The sequence below is a fragment of the Acinonyx jubatus genome, chromosome E4 (assembly GCF_027475565.1).
Source record: "Acinonyx jubatus isolate Ajub_Pintada_27869175 chromosome E4, VMU_Ajub_asm_v1.0, whole genome shotgun sequence".
Classification (NCBI taxonomy): Eukaryota; Metazoa; Chordata; class Mammalia; order Carnivora; family Felidae; genus Acinonyx; species Acinonyx jubatus.
Genome location: NC_069395.1, coordinates 5,550,482 through 5,568,849, shown reverse-complemented (window position 1 = coordinate 5,568,849; position 18,368 = coordinate 5,550,482). Strand labels below are relative to the sequence as shown.

At 55.8% G+C, this 18,368-nt stretch overlaps 3 protein-coding genes across 4 annotated transcripts; 1 reads left to right on the top strand and 2 right to left on the bottom strand.

Annotated features, from left to right (window-relative positions):
- Positions 1–55: 55 nt before the first annotated feature.
- On the top strand, positions 56–1,866 carry APOA2 (apolipoprotein A2). Of its 2 annotated transcripts, none has more exons than XM_015076228.3 (4): positions 56–133; positions 305–380; positions 614–746; positions 1,634–1,866. In XM_015076228.3, the coding sequence occupies exons 2-4, from the start codon at positions 329–331 to the stop codon at positions 1,749–1,751; spliced, it is 303 nt and encodes a 100-aa protein (XP_014931714.1). In that variant the 5' UTR covers positions 56–133; positions 305–328; the 3' UTR covers positions 1,752–1,866. The 2 variants fall into 2 exon arrangements, with proteins under 2 accessions (XP_014931714.1, XP_026904445.1); XM_027048644.2 differs by having other exon boundaries at positions 72–138.
- Positions 1,867–3,661: 1,795 nt separating this feature from the next.
- Positions 3,662–7,972, bottom strand: FCER1G (Fc epsilon receptor Ig). Its single transcript, XM_015076227.3, has 5 exons — positions 7,435–7,972; positions 4,798–4,889; positions 4,591–4,626; positions 4,178–4,198; positions 3,662–4,041 (listed from the first exon to the last, which is right to left on the bottom strand). Exons 1-5 carry the CDS (start codon positions 7,481–7,483, stop codon positions 3,979–3,981), a joined length of 261 nt encoding a protein of 86 aa, XP_014931713.1. The 5' UTR covers positions 7,484–7,972; the 3' UTR covers positions 3,662–3,978.
- A 149-nt stretch (positions 7,973–8,121) lies between these two features.
- On the bottom strand, positions 8,122–17,707 carry NDUFS2 (NADH:ubiquinone oxidoreductase core subunit S2). Its single transcript, XM_027048639.2, has 14 exons — positions 17,548–17,707; positions 16,614–16,720; positions 13,906–14,096; positions 11,820–11,940; positions 11,535–11,647; positions 11,199–11,273; positions 10,966–11,043; positions 10,704–10,789; positions 10,170–10,289; positions 9,363–9,492; positions 8,991–9,086; positions 8,729–8,812; positions 8,532–8,589; positions 8,122–8,339 (listed from the first exon to the last, which is right to left on the bottom strand). Exons 1-14 carry the CDS (start codon positions 17,640–17,642, stop codon positions 8,302–8,304), a joined length of 1,392 nt encoding a protein of 463 aa, XP_026904440.1. The 5' UTR covers positions 17,643–17,707; the 3' UTR covers positions 8,122–8,301.
- Positions 17,708–18,368: the final 661 nt, after the last annotated feature.

Sequence of the window (18,368 nt, the reverse complement as noted above, 5' to 3'; positions counted from 1 at the left end):
ACATGGCCCCTGCCCCATCGGGTCCTTCCACAGTCCTTATCACCTGACAGGGGGCGTGGGGAAGCAGCCATATATATAGCCCCTGTCTCCCCAGTCAGCAGGCACAGACAACGAGGACACACACACTGACCCGGTAGGGTAAGGGAGCAAGCGGTGTGGTCGGGATCCAAAGGCCAGGTTTTAATTGTGGGAAGGGAGGGAACCCGGTCGGAGTGGGTACTTAAGTAGCCATCTCCGGGGAGGGGCTGAAACTGAATGAAGCTTGTTCCGCTTCAGCCCCTCCCCTACCCCCATCTGTTTCCAGGCCACCTTCCCCACCATCACCACCATGAAGCTGCTGGCAATGGCTGTGCTACTTCTCACCATCTGTAGCCTTGAAGGTGGGTGTGGTACAGAGAGGGGTCCCAAAGAAGGAGAAGGTGCTGGGGGTCGTAGCTACCCATCTGGCTGCACTCCTATGCCCCGCTCTAGCCACCAGAGAGCTCAAAAGATAGATCATTCTCCCTCTAAAGCTCCTGGAGCTGGGTACCTGTTTGGAGAGGGGCCTGAGAGCTCCTTGATGGGTGTCCAGCTAAGAAGGTATGTGCGCGTGCGTGTGTTTCCGTGCGTGCAGGGGCTTTGGTGAGGAGACAGGCGGAGGAGCTGAGTCTACAGAGACTGGTCTCTCAGTACTTCCAGACGGTGACTGACTATGGCAAGGACCTGGTGGAGAAGGCCAAGGGCCCAGAGCTTCAGGCCCAGGCAAAGTAAGTTTCAGTGAAAAAGGTTCAGGGGACACCTGGCCGACTCAGGAGAGAGCATGCAAGTCTTGGTCCCTGGATTGTGAGTTCAGGCCCCACATTGGGTGTAGAGATTGCTTAAAAATAAAATCTTTAAAAAAGAAAGAAAGAAAGAAAGAAAGAAGGAAAGGAAGGAAGGAAGGAAGGAAGGAAGGAAGGAAGGAAGGAAGGAAGGAAGGAAGGAAGAAAGAAAGAAAGAAAGAAAGAAAGAAAGAAAGAAAGAAAGAAAGAAAGAAAAGGAAAGAAAAGAAAAGAAAAGAAAAGAAAAAAGGCGGGGGAGGGGGTGGTGGTGGTCAGGAACCAGGGAGCTATAGAGAGAAAGAAGGGAAGATCAAAGGTTGCACAGAAGACTGAGCTCAAGGGTGGGGGTTAGGGAGGATTAATTTTTTGTTTTGTTTACTGTTTATTTATTTTTGAGAGAGAGACAGAGCGCGAGCAGGGGAGGAGCAGAGAGAGAGGGAGACACGGAATCCGAAGCAGGCTCCAGGCTGTGACCTGTCAGCACAGAGTCCAACGTGGGGCTCAAACTCACGACCTGTGAAATCATGACCCGAGCCAAAGTCAGATGCTTAACCAACTGAGCCACCCAGGCGCCCCAGGGAGGATGGGGTTTAAGTGGGACGGAAAGATTCCTTCACCACCGCATAGGTCCCGTGGATCTCTTGGACAGGCTTTGAATTTCAATTTCTAGGGTCTGTTCCTCTGCCCAGGGGAGGGCTTGTCTCTCCTCCTCTGAGTGTGGTGGTCATGACAGGATGGACCAGGCACTAAAGTCTGGGGAGCTGGGTCTCATCTCCCACCACCCACAAGGCCCCTGGTCTCTCACACTGACCGCTAATCCTCTGAATACACAGGGCTTACTTCGAGAAGACCCAGGAGCAGTTAACTCCCCTGGTCAAGAAGGCTGGAACTGACCTGATTAACTTCTTGAACAACTTCATGGACCTGAAAACACAGCCTGCCACCCAGTGAGGTGTCCAGACCAGTGTCCTCCACCCCCAGCTGGGCCCTGGAACTCCCACTGGCCAGGCCTAGAGCCCTCTCCCAACCCGCCCCTTATTTTCTACAATAAATATTGAAGGGGTCAGGTGCGAGCCTGGTGCTTTGGGAGACCGGAATCGGTGAGGGGAGAACAGAGAGATGGGCTCCCACTGGGAGAGGGGTTCGGTGAGAGGAGAGGAGGGCTGAAGAGACAAAAGAGGGAGACAAAGGGCGGGGCGGGTGGGGGGTGGGGGGGGGAGCTCTGTCTGGGATTCTTCTGCCCACAAGCCTGGGAACTGCTTTGCAGCAGACAGAAGAGCCTCTGCGTTGCACAAGGGACGGTGAAAGGCAGGCAAGATTCACAAACTGAGTCCCTAGACTCCTGGCCGCCACAGGAAAAGAGGGCACTTGCCCTCCTACCCTGCCCCCGCCAGAACTTCCTCTTGACCATTCTATGAAGAGGAGACAGCTTCCCAAAAATGAACCCAAGACCCTCCCTTCCCTTCTCAGCCAGGGGAATACTCCTGCAGAAAATACCTGGATTCACTCCCCTGCCCCCCACCCCCCCCAAAGTGCTCCAATCCTTCCGCTGAAAATCTCTCACCTAGACCCCCTGTCTGGGGAACAGCCCTTCCAAACCCCTCCCCCACTGTTACCCGGGTGCCGTTCACAGTTGGCCAGAACTGAAACTAGCAGACAGGATAGCCAGCTAAGGTCTCCTGGATTAAATCAAAATGGGGTGGAAATCAGGCCGGGCCGACGGGGGACACTCACACACCAGAATGCAGGGCCACGAAAAGTAGGCACGTTCCAATAAAAGTTCGCTCCCACTTTGCGTGTAAAACAGTTACCTCCCGGCCGTGGGTCATTTCTCGCATCTCCTCTGAGATCACGGTTTCCCCAGACGCCCGCGCTGGTTTTTTCTCACGGGGGAAGATGTGTGGGGACAAAGAGGTCTCAGTGTGTCACTTGCTGGATGACCTCGGACAGGTTAATTACCTTCAAAGAGCCTGAACCCCCTCCCCGCCCCCCCCCCCCCCACCGGGTTACCGACCGGATCAAATACTACAAGCAAGCTGGGAAACACTCTCAACAGGGTGAGTCGCTGCGTGGTGCACAGTCTTCCCCAACACGGGGAGTGCCAGCATCTGGGGGGATTCAGATACCACAGGAGATCCTGTCCTCCTGGCACAGCCACAAGCAGGACGGGGACTGACAAGGGTGAAGCCCCGGCCACCCACCTACGTGCTCGGAGGAGCTGCCCTCCCCCCATCTAGACCCAATTTGCTCCCCTTTGCTTCACCCACCCGCACCCCCGGCCCGGCCCTCTGAGGTCCCTCTTGCCCCAGACGCGCCGAAAACCCACTGTTCCCGTGAAACCTTCCAAGGCTCTGTCACACCATTATCCTGCATGTTTGGTTTTGGCTTTTCAGCCATGCCACTGCCCATGTATGTGTGCATTGCGGGTTGTCCCCACGCTGTTCCCTGAAGCCCACTCTGATCTGGGGGGAGGGGGGTGGCGGGGGGAGGGTTGGACAGCCAGGCTTCTCCACGACCCGACCTTGGTTCAGTTGCCAGACACGGAAAGCCAAGCTGGGTGCGGGCGTCGTTTCTTGGGTACCAATGTTTCTAAATGGGCCCAGACTCCCAACACTTCACTTCCTGTTCGAGCTCCGTGCCAGAGAACCTGGGGCCGGGGGTCTCATTCCTGCCCACCCCCCGGCCTCGGCCCCAGCCGCCAGTCAGCTTTCGTCCCTTTGACCAGGCAAGGGTCAGCCTGATGTCTGTTGGATTGTGAGCTCTGTAAGGTCAGGGGCTGTTTACTTAAAAATGGTATCTTCAGAACGCAGCCTAGTGCCCAGTGGAGGCTGAACAAATACGTGGTAAAGGAACGAATAGGGTCCAGTCTGTGGCAGCTTTATTGGTGGTCCTCTCTTGTCATTGTCGAGTGGGGGTTGGAGACGGGAAAGAGAAGGGGGAGGAAAGGAGGGGAGGCGAAAATATAAACGTTCATGACTAGCATCTGAGCACAGGTCTTCGACGGGGAGGAAGAACCAGTGTGCACATTAACGGGGGGGGGGGGTGCGGAGGAGGGGCAGGCATAGCATCATTGCAGAGACGGGGTCAGCGGGCATTAACGGGAGGCATGTGTGACGCCGACCATGAGGGCTAGGAGAACAGGCGGGGAAGGATGCGGCCAAGGGCATCTGTCCTAAAGTTACTGGGGTGGTTTCTCATGCTTCAGGGTCTCATAAGTCTCCTGGTTCCGGGTGCTCAGGCCCTGGGGTCGGAGGTCAGAGGATGGTCAGGGCTCCCACCCACCCCCACAGACCCTGTGTCTTCCAACAGTCACACAAAATCCCACCCTCTTCTGCCGACTTCCCGGGGCTGGGATGGAAGGAGACAGGGTCACTCACCGTGTAAATGCCATCTGATTTCTGCGGAGGCAAAAGGGGCAAAGGCATTAGAGACCCGCCCCCTCCTTCAGGGTCCCGCGGCAGCGTCGTCCCCTCCCGGGGAGGTGGCAGGCCCCCGGGGCAGGAGGGTCCTCGCAGCGACACTCCAGGGCAGGAACGCCACGTGCCCACATGGCCACCAACACACATAACACACCACATCCAACCCGCCCGTGCTCATGGTCACTCTCCACGTGACCCTCCCTTGTCACCCGCCGAATATTCCACTCGTGACTTGGCTAGGGATGGGGTGCGGGGGCGGGGGCTCTGAAGCTCGTGCCGGTTGGCACCCAAGACTCACGCCCTCCCGGAGGCCGCGGACCCCGAGGCCGAGAGGCCGTCAAACCGACCCCCACGCGTGGAAGGGTCCATACCTCATAGCTGGCTATCGCCGCCTTCCGCACCTGGATCTGGAGTGGGGGAAAGGTAATCAGTAACGGCGGAGTTAGTGGCCCAACCCCGTCCCTCCTAACTTCGTGGGGAGCCCCTGTCACTCCTGCTCCTCAAAGCCCTGCTGCTCGGCCGGCCCTCCCATGCCTCTTGCCAGCCCTCTCCCCCCTCCGAGCCTCCCCCAGCCTCACCTTGAGTCGGCAGTAGAGCAGGGTGAGGACGATACCATACAAGAACAGGATGGCATCCAAGATATAGCAGAGCTGAGGCTCTCCCAGGGCGGCTGAGGGGATAGAGGGGGCCCGAGGGGTCGGGGCATCAGGGAAGATCTGGCGTCCAGGGGACAGAAGGGAAAGGGCTCCGGCAGGTAGGACGGGGCCTGGCGGGGAGGCTCCGAGGAGAGAGACACTGGAGCTTCCTCTCTGGATCCTATTCCTCTCGGCTTACCCTCTTCTCCCTCGCACTAGGGCAGGGCTAGGACAGGAAGCACGGAGGGCACCACTTCGATGGCGCCCTACAGGTAGGTGCTAAGAGCCGAGCCCCCTGGGTTCGCGCTGTCGGCTCCTCAGGCGCCACTGAGCACTTCACAGCCCTCAAGGGACTTATCTGAGTTCACTGGGCTGAGACCGAAACCTCAGCCCAGAGGGGCAGGGTGACGGACAGGCGGTGACAAATTTCACTGAAGAAACCACAGGAGTGTCTCTGCTGAGTCCTGTGACCTGTGGCTGAGGGCTGGACAGGAAGGATGTGAGCCGGGGAAGGGAGGGAAGGCAGCTATTGGTTATCCCTGAGCCCCAGCCTCATCACCCTCGGGCCCACCGCAAGACACATCGAAGTGGAAAAACAGGTGTCTGCTCTCCTAGGCCTCACAGATCCCGATGGCTCTGCGCACAGCCGGGAGAGCCTCTCGGCCCAGCCTCGGCGGGATGACTGCAGGCTGGATTCCGCGTCCGGACACTCTGTCCTGTTACTCACCCTGGGCCTCGGAGAGAGGAAGTTTTGTGCAATCATAAAAAAAAAAAAAAAAAAAAAATCAAACAGCGGGGCGCCTGGGTGGCTCAGTCACTTAAGCCTCCGACTCTTGATTTCGGCTCAGGTCACAGTCTCGCGGTTGGGGAGTTTGAGCCCTGCAAGGGGCTCCGTGCTGGTGGTGGGGAACCTGCTTGGGTTTTTTTCTCTCAAAATAAATACAGAAACTTAAAACAAAAATCAAACGGGGGGGGGGGTGCCTGGGTGGCTCGGTCAGTTAAGCGTCTGACTTCAGCTTGGGTCATGACCTCAAGCTTCACGGGTTTGCGCCCGGTGTCGGGCTGTGCTGACCGCTGGGAGCCTGGAGCCCACTTCGGATTCTGTGTCTCCCTCTCTCTGCCCCTCCCTTGCTCATGCTCTGTGTGTCTCCCTCTCTCAAAAATACATAATAAAAACTTAAAAGGAACAAATAGGGTCTGAGCACCAGCCCCCGTCTGCCCTCAGCCCCTATCTGAAGGGCTCGTGAGCACACGAGTGAGGTCAGTGGAGTAATTTCTATGCCCTCACGCGATTTCACGCAATACCGCATAAATCTCAAAACTACCCTGTGGGGGGGGGCGGGGGGGGGGAGAGACATCGTGGTTGCCATTTTACGAATGAAGAAACTGAGGCTGGGAAGAGCTAAGTTAACTCCTGGAGGGCCAGAGGATGAAGGGAGAGAGCTGGAGCTCAACTCCAGGCTCTCTGCTGTCAGGGCTCATGCCCCTCCCTCTGCCTCAGTGCCCCTGCTCCATTCTCGCCTCACGGCAGCATGCTGGCAGTCACGGAATCCCTCCCTCCCTCTGCTGCACAGGGGCGCTGCTGGACCCCCCCCCCAATCTTTCAATGTCCCATCTCCCTGACGTTTCACTCACCCCCTCCTCCCCAAGCCTCAGCGGCAACCCTCTTCAAAAACCATACACACGGGCGGCCCAAAGCGAGCGAGGGGTGGCGGATCAAGAAACTGAGTGACAAGGTCTGGGTGGCTCGGTCGGTTGAGTGTCCAACTTCGGCTCAGGTCAGGACCTCACAGTTTGTGAGTTCGAGCCCCGCGTCGGGTTCTGTGCCGACAGCTCAGAGCCTGGAGCCTGTTTCAGATTCTGTGTCTCCCTCTCTCTCTCTGCCCCTCCCTTGCTCACACTCTGTCTCTGTCTTTCAAAAATGAATAAACATTAAAGAAAGAAAGAAAAAGAGAGAGAGAAAGAAAGAGAAAGAAAGAAAGAGAAAGAACGAACGAACACTGAGTGACCGGAAACCTAGAGCTGCTGAGAACTCCCCACATCTGCCCCCATCTCTTGGCCGGTGCTCAGGCCTCCGGAGCCGGGCATCGCGTGCTGCCCACACTCATGGCGGCTGTTGGCAGAATGGTCTACGCCAGAGACCCATGGCCCACGGAGGCAAAACACGGGTCTATTTTGGTTGTCCTTGCCTCACTCCCAAGCCTAAGGACGGGCTCCTGCCTTCCTGAAGGGGCTCTGTCAGTATCGTTAACCAGCTAGAGATCACCTCCCGGCGGACCGGCCCAAAGACACCACACAGGAAATGCTGATCATGGGGAAGGGAGCTTCTCCCCAGACCAGCCCTACATCACACAACCATTCCCTGGCACGCTGAAGCCCTGCCCGCTATCGATCCTGAAGAAGTCCAGACCACAAGGGAGGGAACCAGGACTCTCGCACCCCAATGGGGACCAGACGGGACCAGCCTCAAGGTCTCGGTGTCCATCTGAGCCCCCCTCTGCCCCTGCCTCGGCCCCCAGACGCGTGCCCTTGACTCCCAGCCCGGAGCCCGGCTCGCGGTCCCGCACCAAACCCGCTCACCTGCTTGTTCCACCGAAAGGAGGACGATCAAGAGCACAGCTGGAATCATCTTGGGCCGGAGCTGAAGGGCGGCGAGCTGGGGATCAGACGCGCTGCCAGCACTGTGCAGCTGTGCTCAGCGAGTGGCTCCCTGACCACAGAGTTCCCCCCTTCCTGCCCCGCCTTCCCCCAGCTTTGGCCCCTTCCCCTTCCTGCATTAGAGCCCGGGCGGCTCCCGGAAGGGCCAACGGAGGGAGCTCGATATGGGCTCTCGCGCCTCAGGCCTTCAGCGACCAGGCCCCTGCCACCAGGGGAAAGGGGGACTCCCGCGCTTGAGAAAGACCGCGTCCACCCGCCGTCACCCCCGCCCTGTTCAGATACATCTGGAATAAACCGTCCCTTCAAATTCCCTGAGAGCCCACCACAGCCCTTTCCCTTGCACATGACGCTTGACCCAGGACTTGGGCAGAGGCAGAGGGGTTTACCAATTTGTGTAGGCAGCGAATTCTGGGCAGGGGGGAACCAAGGGGAAAAGAGGAAACGGGGAATGGAGAAGTGGGAAGGACAAGAGTCAGAGAAGGGGGTGGCGAGGAACAGGAAAGACTGCCAAGAACCGAGTCTCAGAGAGAAGAGCAGGGTTAATTAATTAACATTCTTGAGTTTCCTAGCAAAGTGAAAGGCAGTAAGATACTGAGGAAGACAGGTGGGCACAGGGGCCGGAAGGCGGCTTATTTATTATAATTTCTCCTTTTCTGGCACATGCACGGAAAGCCTGACAGCTAAATGTTCACGCACGTGTACACACACACACACAGAGTCCTTTTCCAGAGACGGCCAGGCTCCGAGGAGGAAGCAGACCGGCAGGGAGATCAAACGCTGTTCCCCTGCTCACCGATCCACTTCTCCGAACACAATATCTTGGGTACCTAAGAGACCGACGGGAGGAGAAAAAACGCGGTGTTATCCAAAATCCAGAACCCATCACCGTGCCCAGGAGACTGAGGATGTGGCTCTGGGCCCATTGTCTGTGCTGAACAGGAAGTGTTCGCTTTCTGCCCCCAATCAGAGTCCCGAACTCCCTCGTCTGTGGCATGTCTGTTACAAGACAGGCCGCGTACCTATGATGGCAACAACGTCCGCCAGCATGTGTCCCTTTGACATCTTGTCCAAACCGGCCTGGAGAGATTGAGACAGCAACAGTGTTAGGCAAGATTAGCAGGGTGGGAGAAGCAAGGAACGTGCGTGAAAATCTCAACCAAGGTCAGAAATCACGGACTCCTCTACTGGAGGGAGAGTCACCGGGGTCGGTTCTTACCAGGTGGGCGAAACCAGGAGCCTTGATCTTGCATCGGTAAGGGCGGCTACTGCCATCGGACACCAGGTACACCCCGAACTCTCCCTGTCCAAGGAAGAAAGGTCGCTGCCTCCGTTAACAGGAAGAACGCTCTCCTCTGCCCAGAAAACCTCTCTGTCGGCCCGCGTGTCCTCTCTCGCGCTGGCGACCAAGCAGCTACTTGGACATCTGTCTCCGGTCCCCCAGCGCACAGACAGCCTTATCCTTCCCCGTCCCTCCTCACCTTAGGAGCCTCGATGGCAGTGTACGTGGCCCCCGGGGGAACCTGGTAGCCCTCTGTATACAACTTAAAGTGGTGGATCAGTGATTCCATGGAAGTCTGGAAAGAGGAAAAAGGGAGCATTGGTGAGCCGGTCCAAAGGTTTCCCGGGCCTCCCCTTCCCCAGCACAGAAAATAACCTCTACCCTCGGGGAAACTAAAACCCACACAGCGAGAGAGGAAGCAGAGAAGACAGAGTGACAGAGGAGGCTACGGGAGGTTGAGACTCATATGGCGAATTCTTGCAAAAAGGAAAACTGAGGAGGAGGAGGTCATCTGAGGGTACCCCTCCCTGGCTGCTGGCCCCTTTCCCTTTGCCCTCTTCCCGGGGCCAACCTTCATCTCTGCTCGCTTAGGCGGAGACACTTTGGCATCATCGACCTTGATCTCCCCAGGAGGCATCTTGTTGAGACACTGCAAGATGATTCGAAGGGACTGGCGCATCTCCTCTACACGACACAGGTACCTGGGGTGGATGAGACAGGCTCAGAGCGAGAGAGGACCGGTCAGGGCACGGGACGTGAGGCCAGGAAGGACGCCTGTGGCTGGCCTGCAAAGGGCTGGCTGACTTTTTCCCCTTCCTCTTCTCTCCTAGTGCGGGATCTCTGCTTGGCTTGGCCCCAGGTAAAACCTACAGTCTTCTGGTTCCGGTACTGGCTCCTGCCCCCTGTCCTCTCCTGATCTTCTCCCCCTACCGTGCCCTGCAGTACTTCCCTCTTCAATTGCCCTCTTAGACACTTCTTGGACCGCAGAATGGGTAAGGGTCAAATTGACTCAAAAAGAAAACAAGCAAATCTCATTCAGGGTCAGCAAACAAGAATGGAACGTGAAGCTTAGACTCTGGTGGCAAGAGCCCCGGGTCAGGAGGATTCTAGTCTCAACCCCCACTAACAGGATAATCCAGGCCGATCGCTCCCTTTTTTATGCCTCAGCTTTCTCAGCCAAAACTAGTTCCATCTAAAACACGAGGATGAAGACAAAATGAGATGTACACCCGTGAAAGTGCTTCAAGAAACCACCTTGTTTAACAGACACAAGAGCTCCAGCAGATATGGGAAAATATGGGCATAAAGAAAGTAGCCAAGAGACAAGTCAGACGAGGGGAAGCAGCTGGAAAACGAGCCGAGGGGACATGGGCCTTACCTGTCGTAGCAGTCCCCTCGAGAGCCTATAGGAACATCAAAGTCCACCTGGTCGTAAACATCATAGGGCTGGGTCTTCCGCAGGTCCCACTGGATGCCTGAGCCCCGCAGCATCACGCCACTGTGGGGCACGATGGGAACAGGGTCACTTTCCACAGACCAAGAGAGGAGGCGCGCTTTCTTCCGCCCCCACGCTTGGAGCTTGGCCCGGAAGGCGCCACACCTTCCCGAAGCCAAGATATCAGGCTGGAACTACCCCGTGCCCAAGGAGAGAAGTCTTTTTTTTTTTTTTAATATTTATTTTGAGAGAGAAAGAGAGAGAGAGTGTGCAAGAGAGCAGGGAGGGGGCAGAGGAAGAGGATCCCAAGCAGGCTCCGCGCTGTCAGTGCAGAGCCCGACGCGGGGCTCGAACTCACAAACCGTGAGATCGTGACTGGAGCCAAAACCGAGTTGGACGCTTAGCCGACCGAGCCCCACCCCCCACCCCCCCCACCCCCCCCCGGCGCCCCCTAAGGAGAGAAGTCATTCCTCCCACCTAAATCCATAGTTAAGTGCGTCTTCGGCTGTTACGACCCCAATGTCGACTGTCCGATTTCGCCAGATCCTGTTGTTGGTCAGCATCTATCGATCAAGAAAACCGGCGCGTGAACACCCTCCACACCTCCCTCCAAATGCCTCTGTATCTCTTTACAACTAGGGACTAAAACCCACAAGCTGCTTCGGCAGCACATACACTAAAGCCCACAAGCTTCTCTTGAGAGGAAAAGAGGGACTCTTCCCACCAGTTCCTACCTTACCTCTTCCAACTCATCAATCCGAAGTGAGAAGTTCTTAGAAAACTCATAAATGTCATCCATAAGCCCAAGGGGTAGGTCCTAGAAGCCAAACGGAGAAGGACAGAGAGTACAGCTCAGCCTCCCTGCCCCAGGGCTACAGGGCTGGCGTTTCCATCAGCCGGGGCTGCCCTCCAGTGGCCACAGAGGATACAGGCATGGACTGAAAGTTCAAGAAGGCAGGGAAGTCCGCTCACCTGGTGCACACCTCCTGGCCGGACGTAGGCAGCATGCATCCGAGCCCCAGACACGCGCTCGTAGAATTCAAACATCTTGATAGGACACACTGGGAATTAGTGACAAAGTCCTGGGCCCCTAAGTCCAGCAACATGGTGGTCCACTCCCCTGCCCTCTGCCTTCTTGTGCCCAACCAACCCCTCATGACAGAGTTCCTCAAGGACAGAACCCAAGTTAAATACACCTTCTTCCTCTACATGTTCTTCGTTCTGTCTCCTTTCCATCCCTTGGCTCCTTCCTACCTTCTCCACTTCCTGTACCTCCCTGCCTATCCTATCCTTTCCTCCTTCTCTTACCTTCTCCCTCTCTTCAAACATCCAGAAGAAAGGGGTCATAGCCCCAATGTCCAGGGCATGTGTGGTCACAGCCATAATGTGGTTCAAAAGCCGTGTGATTTCTCCAAACAGCACTGTAGAGACAGGAAGACAGCGAGGGGATCGACAGCGAGTGGACACAGCAGTTGTGGGCAGTGTCTAGGGTCTGCAAACTAAGCCTGGGTTGGATGCTCCCACGATGGGAATGGTGCGGGAGGGGCACTAGGCTGCGCTCACAGCAGGGCCACAGGAAGGAGACGGGCATACCTCGGATCCACTGTGCCCGGGGCGGAGGCTGGATATTGAGTAACTTCTCCACAGCCAGTGAGTAGGCCTGCTCATTACACATCATGGACACATAGTCTAGCCGGTCAAAGTATGGAAGAGCCTGGGAAGAAGGAAGAACCTGGGTCACACCTGACAGGCCAGGAGCCCTCAGACTGCCTGCCAAAAACCATTGCTCTCAGTGGGCATCAAAAGTCAACGCTGCATTAGCCTTCTAGTCTCAGGAGCTAAACAAGGCAGTACCCGATACCCAGTAGCATGCTGGTAAATGTTTCTTTAAAAGTCAAATCTCTGAAGGGGTGATTTGTTGCGTGTGCCCATTTCCACGGTGAAAATACTCCAGCAGGGCCAGCTTTAAGCTACCAACGTTACATAACTGAGCACAGCACTGGGCAGGGGAGCACAGTCTCTGCCATGCAGAGACAATACAATCACTTAGGAGCACAGAGGAGTCGAATAAGAAAATGATGAGCTTTGAGTACTTCTTACCCTGGCTTTTGATATAATTTATTAAATCGTAAGCCAAGGGGCGCCTGGGTGGCTCAGTTGGTTAAGCGGCCGACTTCGGCTCAGGTCATGATCTCACGGTCCGTGAGTTCGAGCCCCGCGTCGGGCTCTGTGCTGACAGCTCAGAGCCTGGAGCCTGTTTCTTTTTCTTTAATTTTTTTTTTTAACGTTTATTTATTTTTGAGACAGAGAGAGACAGAGCATGAACAGGGAAGTGTCAGAGAGAGGGAGACACAGAATCCAAAACAGGCTCCAGGCTCCGAGCTGTCGGCACAGAGCCCGATGCGGGGCTCAAACTCACGGACCGTGAGATCATGACCTGAGCCGAAGTCGGCCGCTTAACCGACTGAGCCACCCAGGTGCCCCCCCCGGAGCCTGTTTCAGATTCTGTGTCTCCCTCTCTCTGACCCTCCCCTGTTCATGCTCTGTCTCTCCCTGTCTCAAAAATAAATAAAACGTTAAAAAAAAATTATTAAAAAATCAATCAATCAATCAATTGTAAGCCGAGATCATTTAATTTTCAGTAATGGCTACGTTTAACAACTGGCTCACAAAATGCCCGGAAACATAACACTCTGTTCTGGCGAGCAGGCTTGAGCTGGCCCCGGCACACCACAGCCAACGCTCCTCTGGCCCACAAGTCTGCCAGAGTGATCGGGTGAGTGAGAGATTTCAGGAAGACAGAGCCCTGAGAAGGACTGGATTGGCTTCTGGCGGGAACAGTTGGGGAGAAAGGGTTCTTTCCCCGGGACACCAAGAAAGCCAAGTCTAGCTGTCTGCCGAACCACTGAACCAGCTTCAGCTTCCAGGAAGGGGGCGGGGCTACGACGGCCCTCTCCGGGACAGCCAGTTCTTGTCCTGATGGCCCTGTGACGCAGGTTAGTGCCGCACCGTTTAGCTCCACGGTCTCTGGGACCAGAAACCATCGGTGCCTGGACTCTCGGGGGCAGCGCAGTCTAGTCAGCTGGCTCTGTCCTAACCCCGTCACCCTGTGTCATCAAGCCCTCTCCTCATGACATGAAGACAAAACTTTCAGATGCTCACCCCAGCTCCGATTCCTTCAAACCTGACCCTCACCACTGGGGGTCACACAGCTCTCCTGAAACACGGCACACTGCCACAAACTCTCTCTCGGTCACTCTGACTCACTGAGTGTTTCGAAAACAAACTTAAGACAGCCGGAAGATACGAGAATCGGCTGTTCGTCCTAGGGAACTGACGTCTCTCCCCCCTTTCCCTGCCCCCAGGGATCGCGGCTTTGACGTATTGGTATGATAAGAACAGGGAAACTGAGGCACTCGAAAAAGGGCAAAGAGGTCAGCCAAAAGTCAGCCGAAGAAAAGCCGGTGGTGTAGTTCCAGCTCCAAAGCATTTCTGCTAGATAAACCAGATCTGGATGGATTTCAAACATCCCTTGCCATGTCCCTCCGTCCTCCAACCAAAACGGTCCTTGCATCCTCAACACCCTCCTCCCCGGGGGGTTTTGGGGGCAGCAAACTGGCAATGCCCCAGACTACAGCATGCCTAGGTCCCGTCAGCAGGCCCCTGTTCGCCCTCACACCTGCAGATAGGTCTTGTATTCAATGAGCTTCTCGGTTCCTCGGTGCAGCAGCCCGATGTGGGGGTCACACTTGCGCACCATCTCCCCACTCAACTCCATCACTAGTCGCAGGACTCCATGGGCCGCTGGGTGCTGGGGCCCAAAGTTCAGGGTCAGGTTCGTCACCATCGTGTCCTTTGGAGGGTCCACATCTGAGAAGTGGGAAATAGTTCAGAGCCCAATGGTGACTCCCCGGAGACAGCAAGGAGTCAGCCTCTCCCCGTCCCTCTTTCACCTCACCAATCCACACCTTGTTAACTTCCCAACTGCCAACATAACGGGGAAGAAGACCATCACACGGAAAAACGGGAAGGGAGATCGAGATTTTCTCATGAGGGGGGACCACGCACAAACCTTGCTCTTTCTTTTTCTGTTAGAGTTTATTTACTTTTCAGAGACAGAGAAAGCTCCTCCGGTGGGGGAGGAGCAGAGAAAGAGAGAGAGAGAGAGAGAGAGAGAGAGAGAGAGAGAGAGAGAGAGGGAATCCCAAGCAGACTCCATGCTGCCAGCACAGAGCCCAGTGTGGGGCTTGAACTCACAAACTGTGAGATCATGATCTGAGCCGAAATCAAGAGTTGGGACACTTAACCGACGGAGCCACCCACGCACCCAAATCTCGCCCTTCCATGTTTCCCAGAGTCCTTTTCTTTTTTTTAATGTTTATTTATTTTTGAGAGAGAGAGAGAGAGAGAGAGAGAGAGAGAGAGGGAGGGAGAGAGAGAGCACGAGCAGAGGAGGAGCAGAGAGAGAGGGAGACACAGAATCCAAAGCAGGTTCCAGGCTCTAAGCTGTCAGCACTGAGCCTGCCGCGGGGCTCGAACCCACGCACCGTGAGATCAGGACTTGAGCCGAAGTCGGACACTTAACAGACTGAGCCACCCAGGTGCCCCCCCCAGACCTTTTTAAAGATAATACCGATAACACTTGTATAGCTCTTACTGGGTACCAACCACCAACCTAAGCCCTTCACTGATTTTAATTAACTTCTCTAATAACCATACAAGTAGTACATTCTATTATTATCTTTATCTTGTTGGGGAAGCTGAGGCCAGAGAGGATAAATGATTTCTCAGACAGCTAGCAAGTGGCAGAGCCAGGATTTAGCTCAGCTCGTTCAGCTTTTTTTTTTTTTTAAGTGTGTTTATTTTGAGAGAGAGAGAGAGAGAAGAGGAGGAGGAGGAGAGAGAATCCCACGCTGTCAGCGCAGAGCCTGACGCAGGGCTCAACCTCACGAACCATGAGATCATGACCTGAGCGGAAATCAAGAGTCAGATGTTCAAACAACTGAGCCACTGAGGCGCCCCTCAGGGTCCACGCTCTTAACCACCATGATACCCTGCCTTCCAAATCTATCTGATGAATGCCCAACTACTCAGGAAATGTCTATTTAATTCTTGCTACCACTGAATGACAGCTGTTACCCTCAAAAAGCATACAATTTAATTTGGGAAATAAGTACATGTGAGAAACCAGTAACGGAGTTACCAACTAAGTGGCTTAGCTGTTAAATATTTAAAGGAAGAAAAGAATACTGTGAAGAATTCACGAAGGCAGGATCTGAGCTGGGTTTTGGTTGTTTTTTTTTTTTTTAACTTTTAACATTTATTTATCTTTGAGAAGGAGGCAGAGTGCAAGTGGGAGACGGACGGAGAGAGAGAGGGAGACACAGAACCCGAAGCAGGCTTCAGGCTCCGAGCTATCAGCACAAAGCCCGATGTGGGGCTCGAACTCACGGACTGTGAGATCATGACCTGAGCCCAAGTCGGGGGCTTAACCGACTGAGCCACACAGGCGCCCCAAGAGCTGGTTCTTAAATACAGGGAATGATTCCAATAGGCAGAGAAGAGAAGAGCGTCCCAGGCTATGGAATCAACAAAGATCAAATCTCAGAAACAAGGAAGTATCTGTGAAACGCTCACCTACACAGAGACAGATTATTACCATGTGCCAGTCACTACACTAACCGGTCCACGTTACAATCTCACTTAATCCTTACAGTGATGCTGTGAAAGAGCCGCTTTACTCGCTGGTAACTGGAGAGTTGAGGTTTGAAGCCAGAGCTTAACTTTGCAACGCAAATCCTTCACCATGAGCTTTGGAGTCGCACAGACCCAGACACAAATCCAATTATGTGTCCTGGATCAAGTTTTAATCTCCCTGCACCATAATTTCCTCCAAAGCGGTACAATACTGGCATCTTTCTCATGGAGTTGTTGCAAGGACTAAGTGCAATAAGTCATACAAAACTCCTGACACCTGGGAAGCACTCAGCTACTGTTACCGTGACGTTTTTGAAAAGCAACTAGCAGTGCCTTTGAAGGTTTGAAAAACCACCTTGGCTACCAAGGGACATGGAAATATACTGAACCTCTGGAAAAAGCTGCAGTGAGAAAGATAAATCTAGTAGGGACCTTCAAGGGTTGACTGGGACCTACTCTTTTTCTCCCGGAATGTTCTTCCTTTTCTTCTCTACTTGACAAATACCTGCCCTCCTATCACTGTTATACTATCACTGTTATCGTGTCTGTGGCATTGCTAATAAAATCAGCAAAAATGGCACGGGGCAGGGGGGTTGCTAAAACTTGCCTTGACAGAGAGCTCAAGAGCATTTGGAAAACAGCGTGGGGCAGGGATGGGTGTGAGTTGGCACAGGAGCTCTGGGAACTCACCATTCCAAGGCGGAGGCTTCCAGTGGGCCGTTTCCTTGGTGGGGTACATGACCGCTCCCCCAAACTGCTCTGCCCATTCCATATCTGGCTGCCATTGCCGAGAACCTCTAGGGAGTTAAAGACAGATGCTGGACACAGGGGCCTCAACAGGGCTTGGTTCCTCTGTTCCCGTTCACTCTCAGGTGGGCCCAGGGAAGTGCCTGGGATTCTCCAAAGCCAAGTGACTGACACACAGCGTAGCTTAGGCAGAACGAGCTGGACCTCTAGAGGCCCCATTGCTACTAACAGCCTAATTCCTGGTCACTCCTGGGCATGCAAGGTTAGGGATCCTAATTCCTTCCACTTCTCATCATATTCTTCTTTCCACCTTGGTGAATATGAACGCAAGAAAGGTGCTTATTCACGGTCAACCAAAGACTAAGAGGTGTCCCGGGCCGGTGCATGGCGGGGGAGGGGCATGCTGGCTCCGCGGCTCGGCCCAGGTAAGACCCGAGTGATGCCCTGGGACCGACGCGGGGACAAGGGAGGTGTCTTGGCTTGTGCTCCTCCTTTATCTCCAGCAACAGTGCTTCCCTCTTCTCGTCTAACGAGACTTTTCAGCAGTCACACGCCACCCGTGATGAGGTTCGGGAGAAGCAGCAAGGCACAGGGGGAAGGTGACACTATCACTAACGTTCAAGGGCACGGGCGCCCCTCCGCTGATTTCACCCCTGGCAGAAAGAGCTCAAGACCCTCTTTCCTCCCTCTTTCCTCCCTCGGCCAGGGCGGGCGCCACTACATCCTGGAGCCCGAGACAGAAGGCCTGGGCGAGGGGGTCACCGGCCTGGGTCATTCTTTCCTGGAGGTGGGGGGGGGTCACAGGGCCCGCGGAGACCCCAGACCCAAGAAACCCTGGCCTCGGGGGCTGCGCGTCGAGGGCTGCCCGGAGTCTCACCTGCTGGGCTGAACGGGCAGCCGGCCCCCAACCCCGGACCGCAGTGCCTGGGCCGCGACGCCGCGGAGGCTGCGCAGAGCCCTGAGCGCCGCCATCTTGCCCCGCCGCGGACTGCGGGAAGGAGAACGGGCGGAAGTGCTTCCTGCGCGCCGCCTCGCGGGCTTCCCGCCCATTGGCGCCACGGGGCCGCCCTCTTGGAAGCTGGCAGGGTCGCGGGCGCCCGCCGACTACATCCGGGTTCGGCGCCCGGGCTTCACTTTCGCTCTCAGAGCGGCGGCGGGGCGCGGTTCACCTGGCCGCTCGTGGCTGACTCGCCGAGGCGGGAGCCGGAGCAGCTTGCGGCCCCCGCGGGACCCTCTGTGTGTGCCCTGCCGCCCGCCCGGCTCTCCCTCGCTCTCCCGCCCGCCCGGGTGCTTCCCTGCGCCCCGCCGGGGCCGCCCCCTGCCCGAGCCCCGCTCCCGAGCCCGGCCCTCCCGGGGCAGCCCCAGGCTTTGCCAAGAGATTCGGAGCGGGGAAAGCCAGCTCATTTCCAGACGGCCTGAGTGGGTTAGGGAAGAGGGGGCCCAAGCAGGGCTGGGCGGGCCCGAGAGCTCCCGCCAAACCCAAATGAAAAACGAGGAGGACGCCAAGGCCACCAGCACTGGAGTGGGCTGCTGGGTGTGTAGGAGCCACCTCGGCCAAGAGGCGGGGAGGCCCACTGTGGGTGACCCTGATGTCTGCCAGGCTTCCAGAAGCTGCAGAATGGCAGACCCAGGAAGCGACCTGAGAGATGCCTCACACCCCATTTCCCTGGGGGTCAGCCCTTTTTCCCTCCGGTCTTT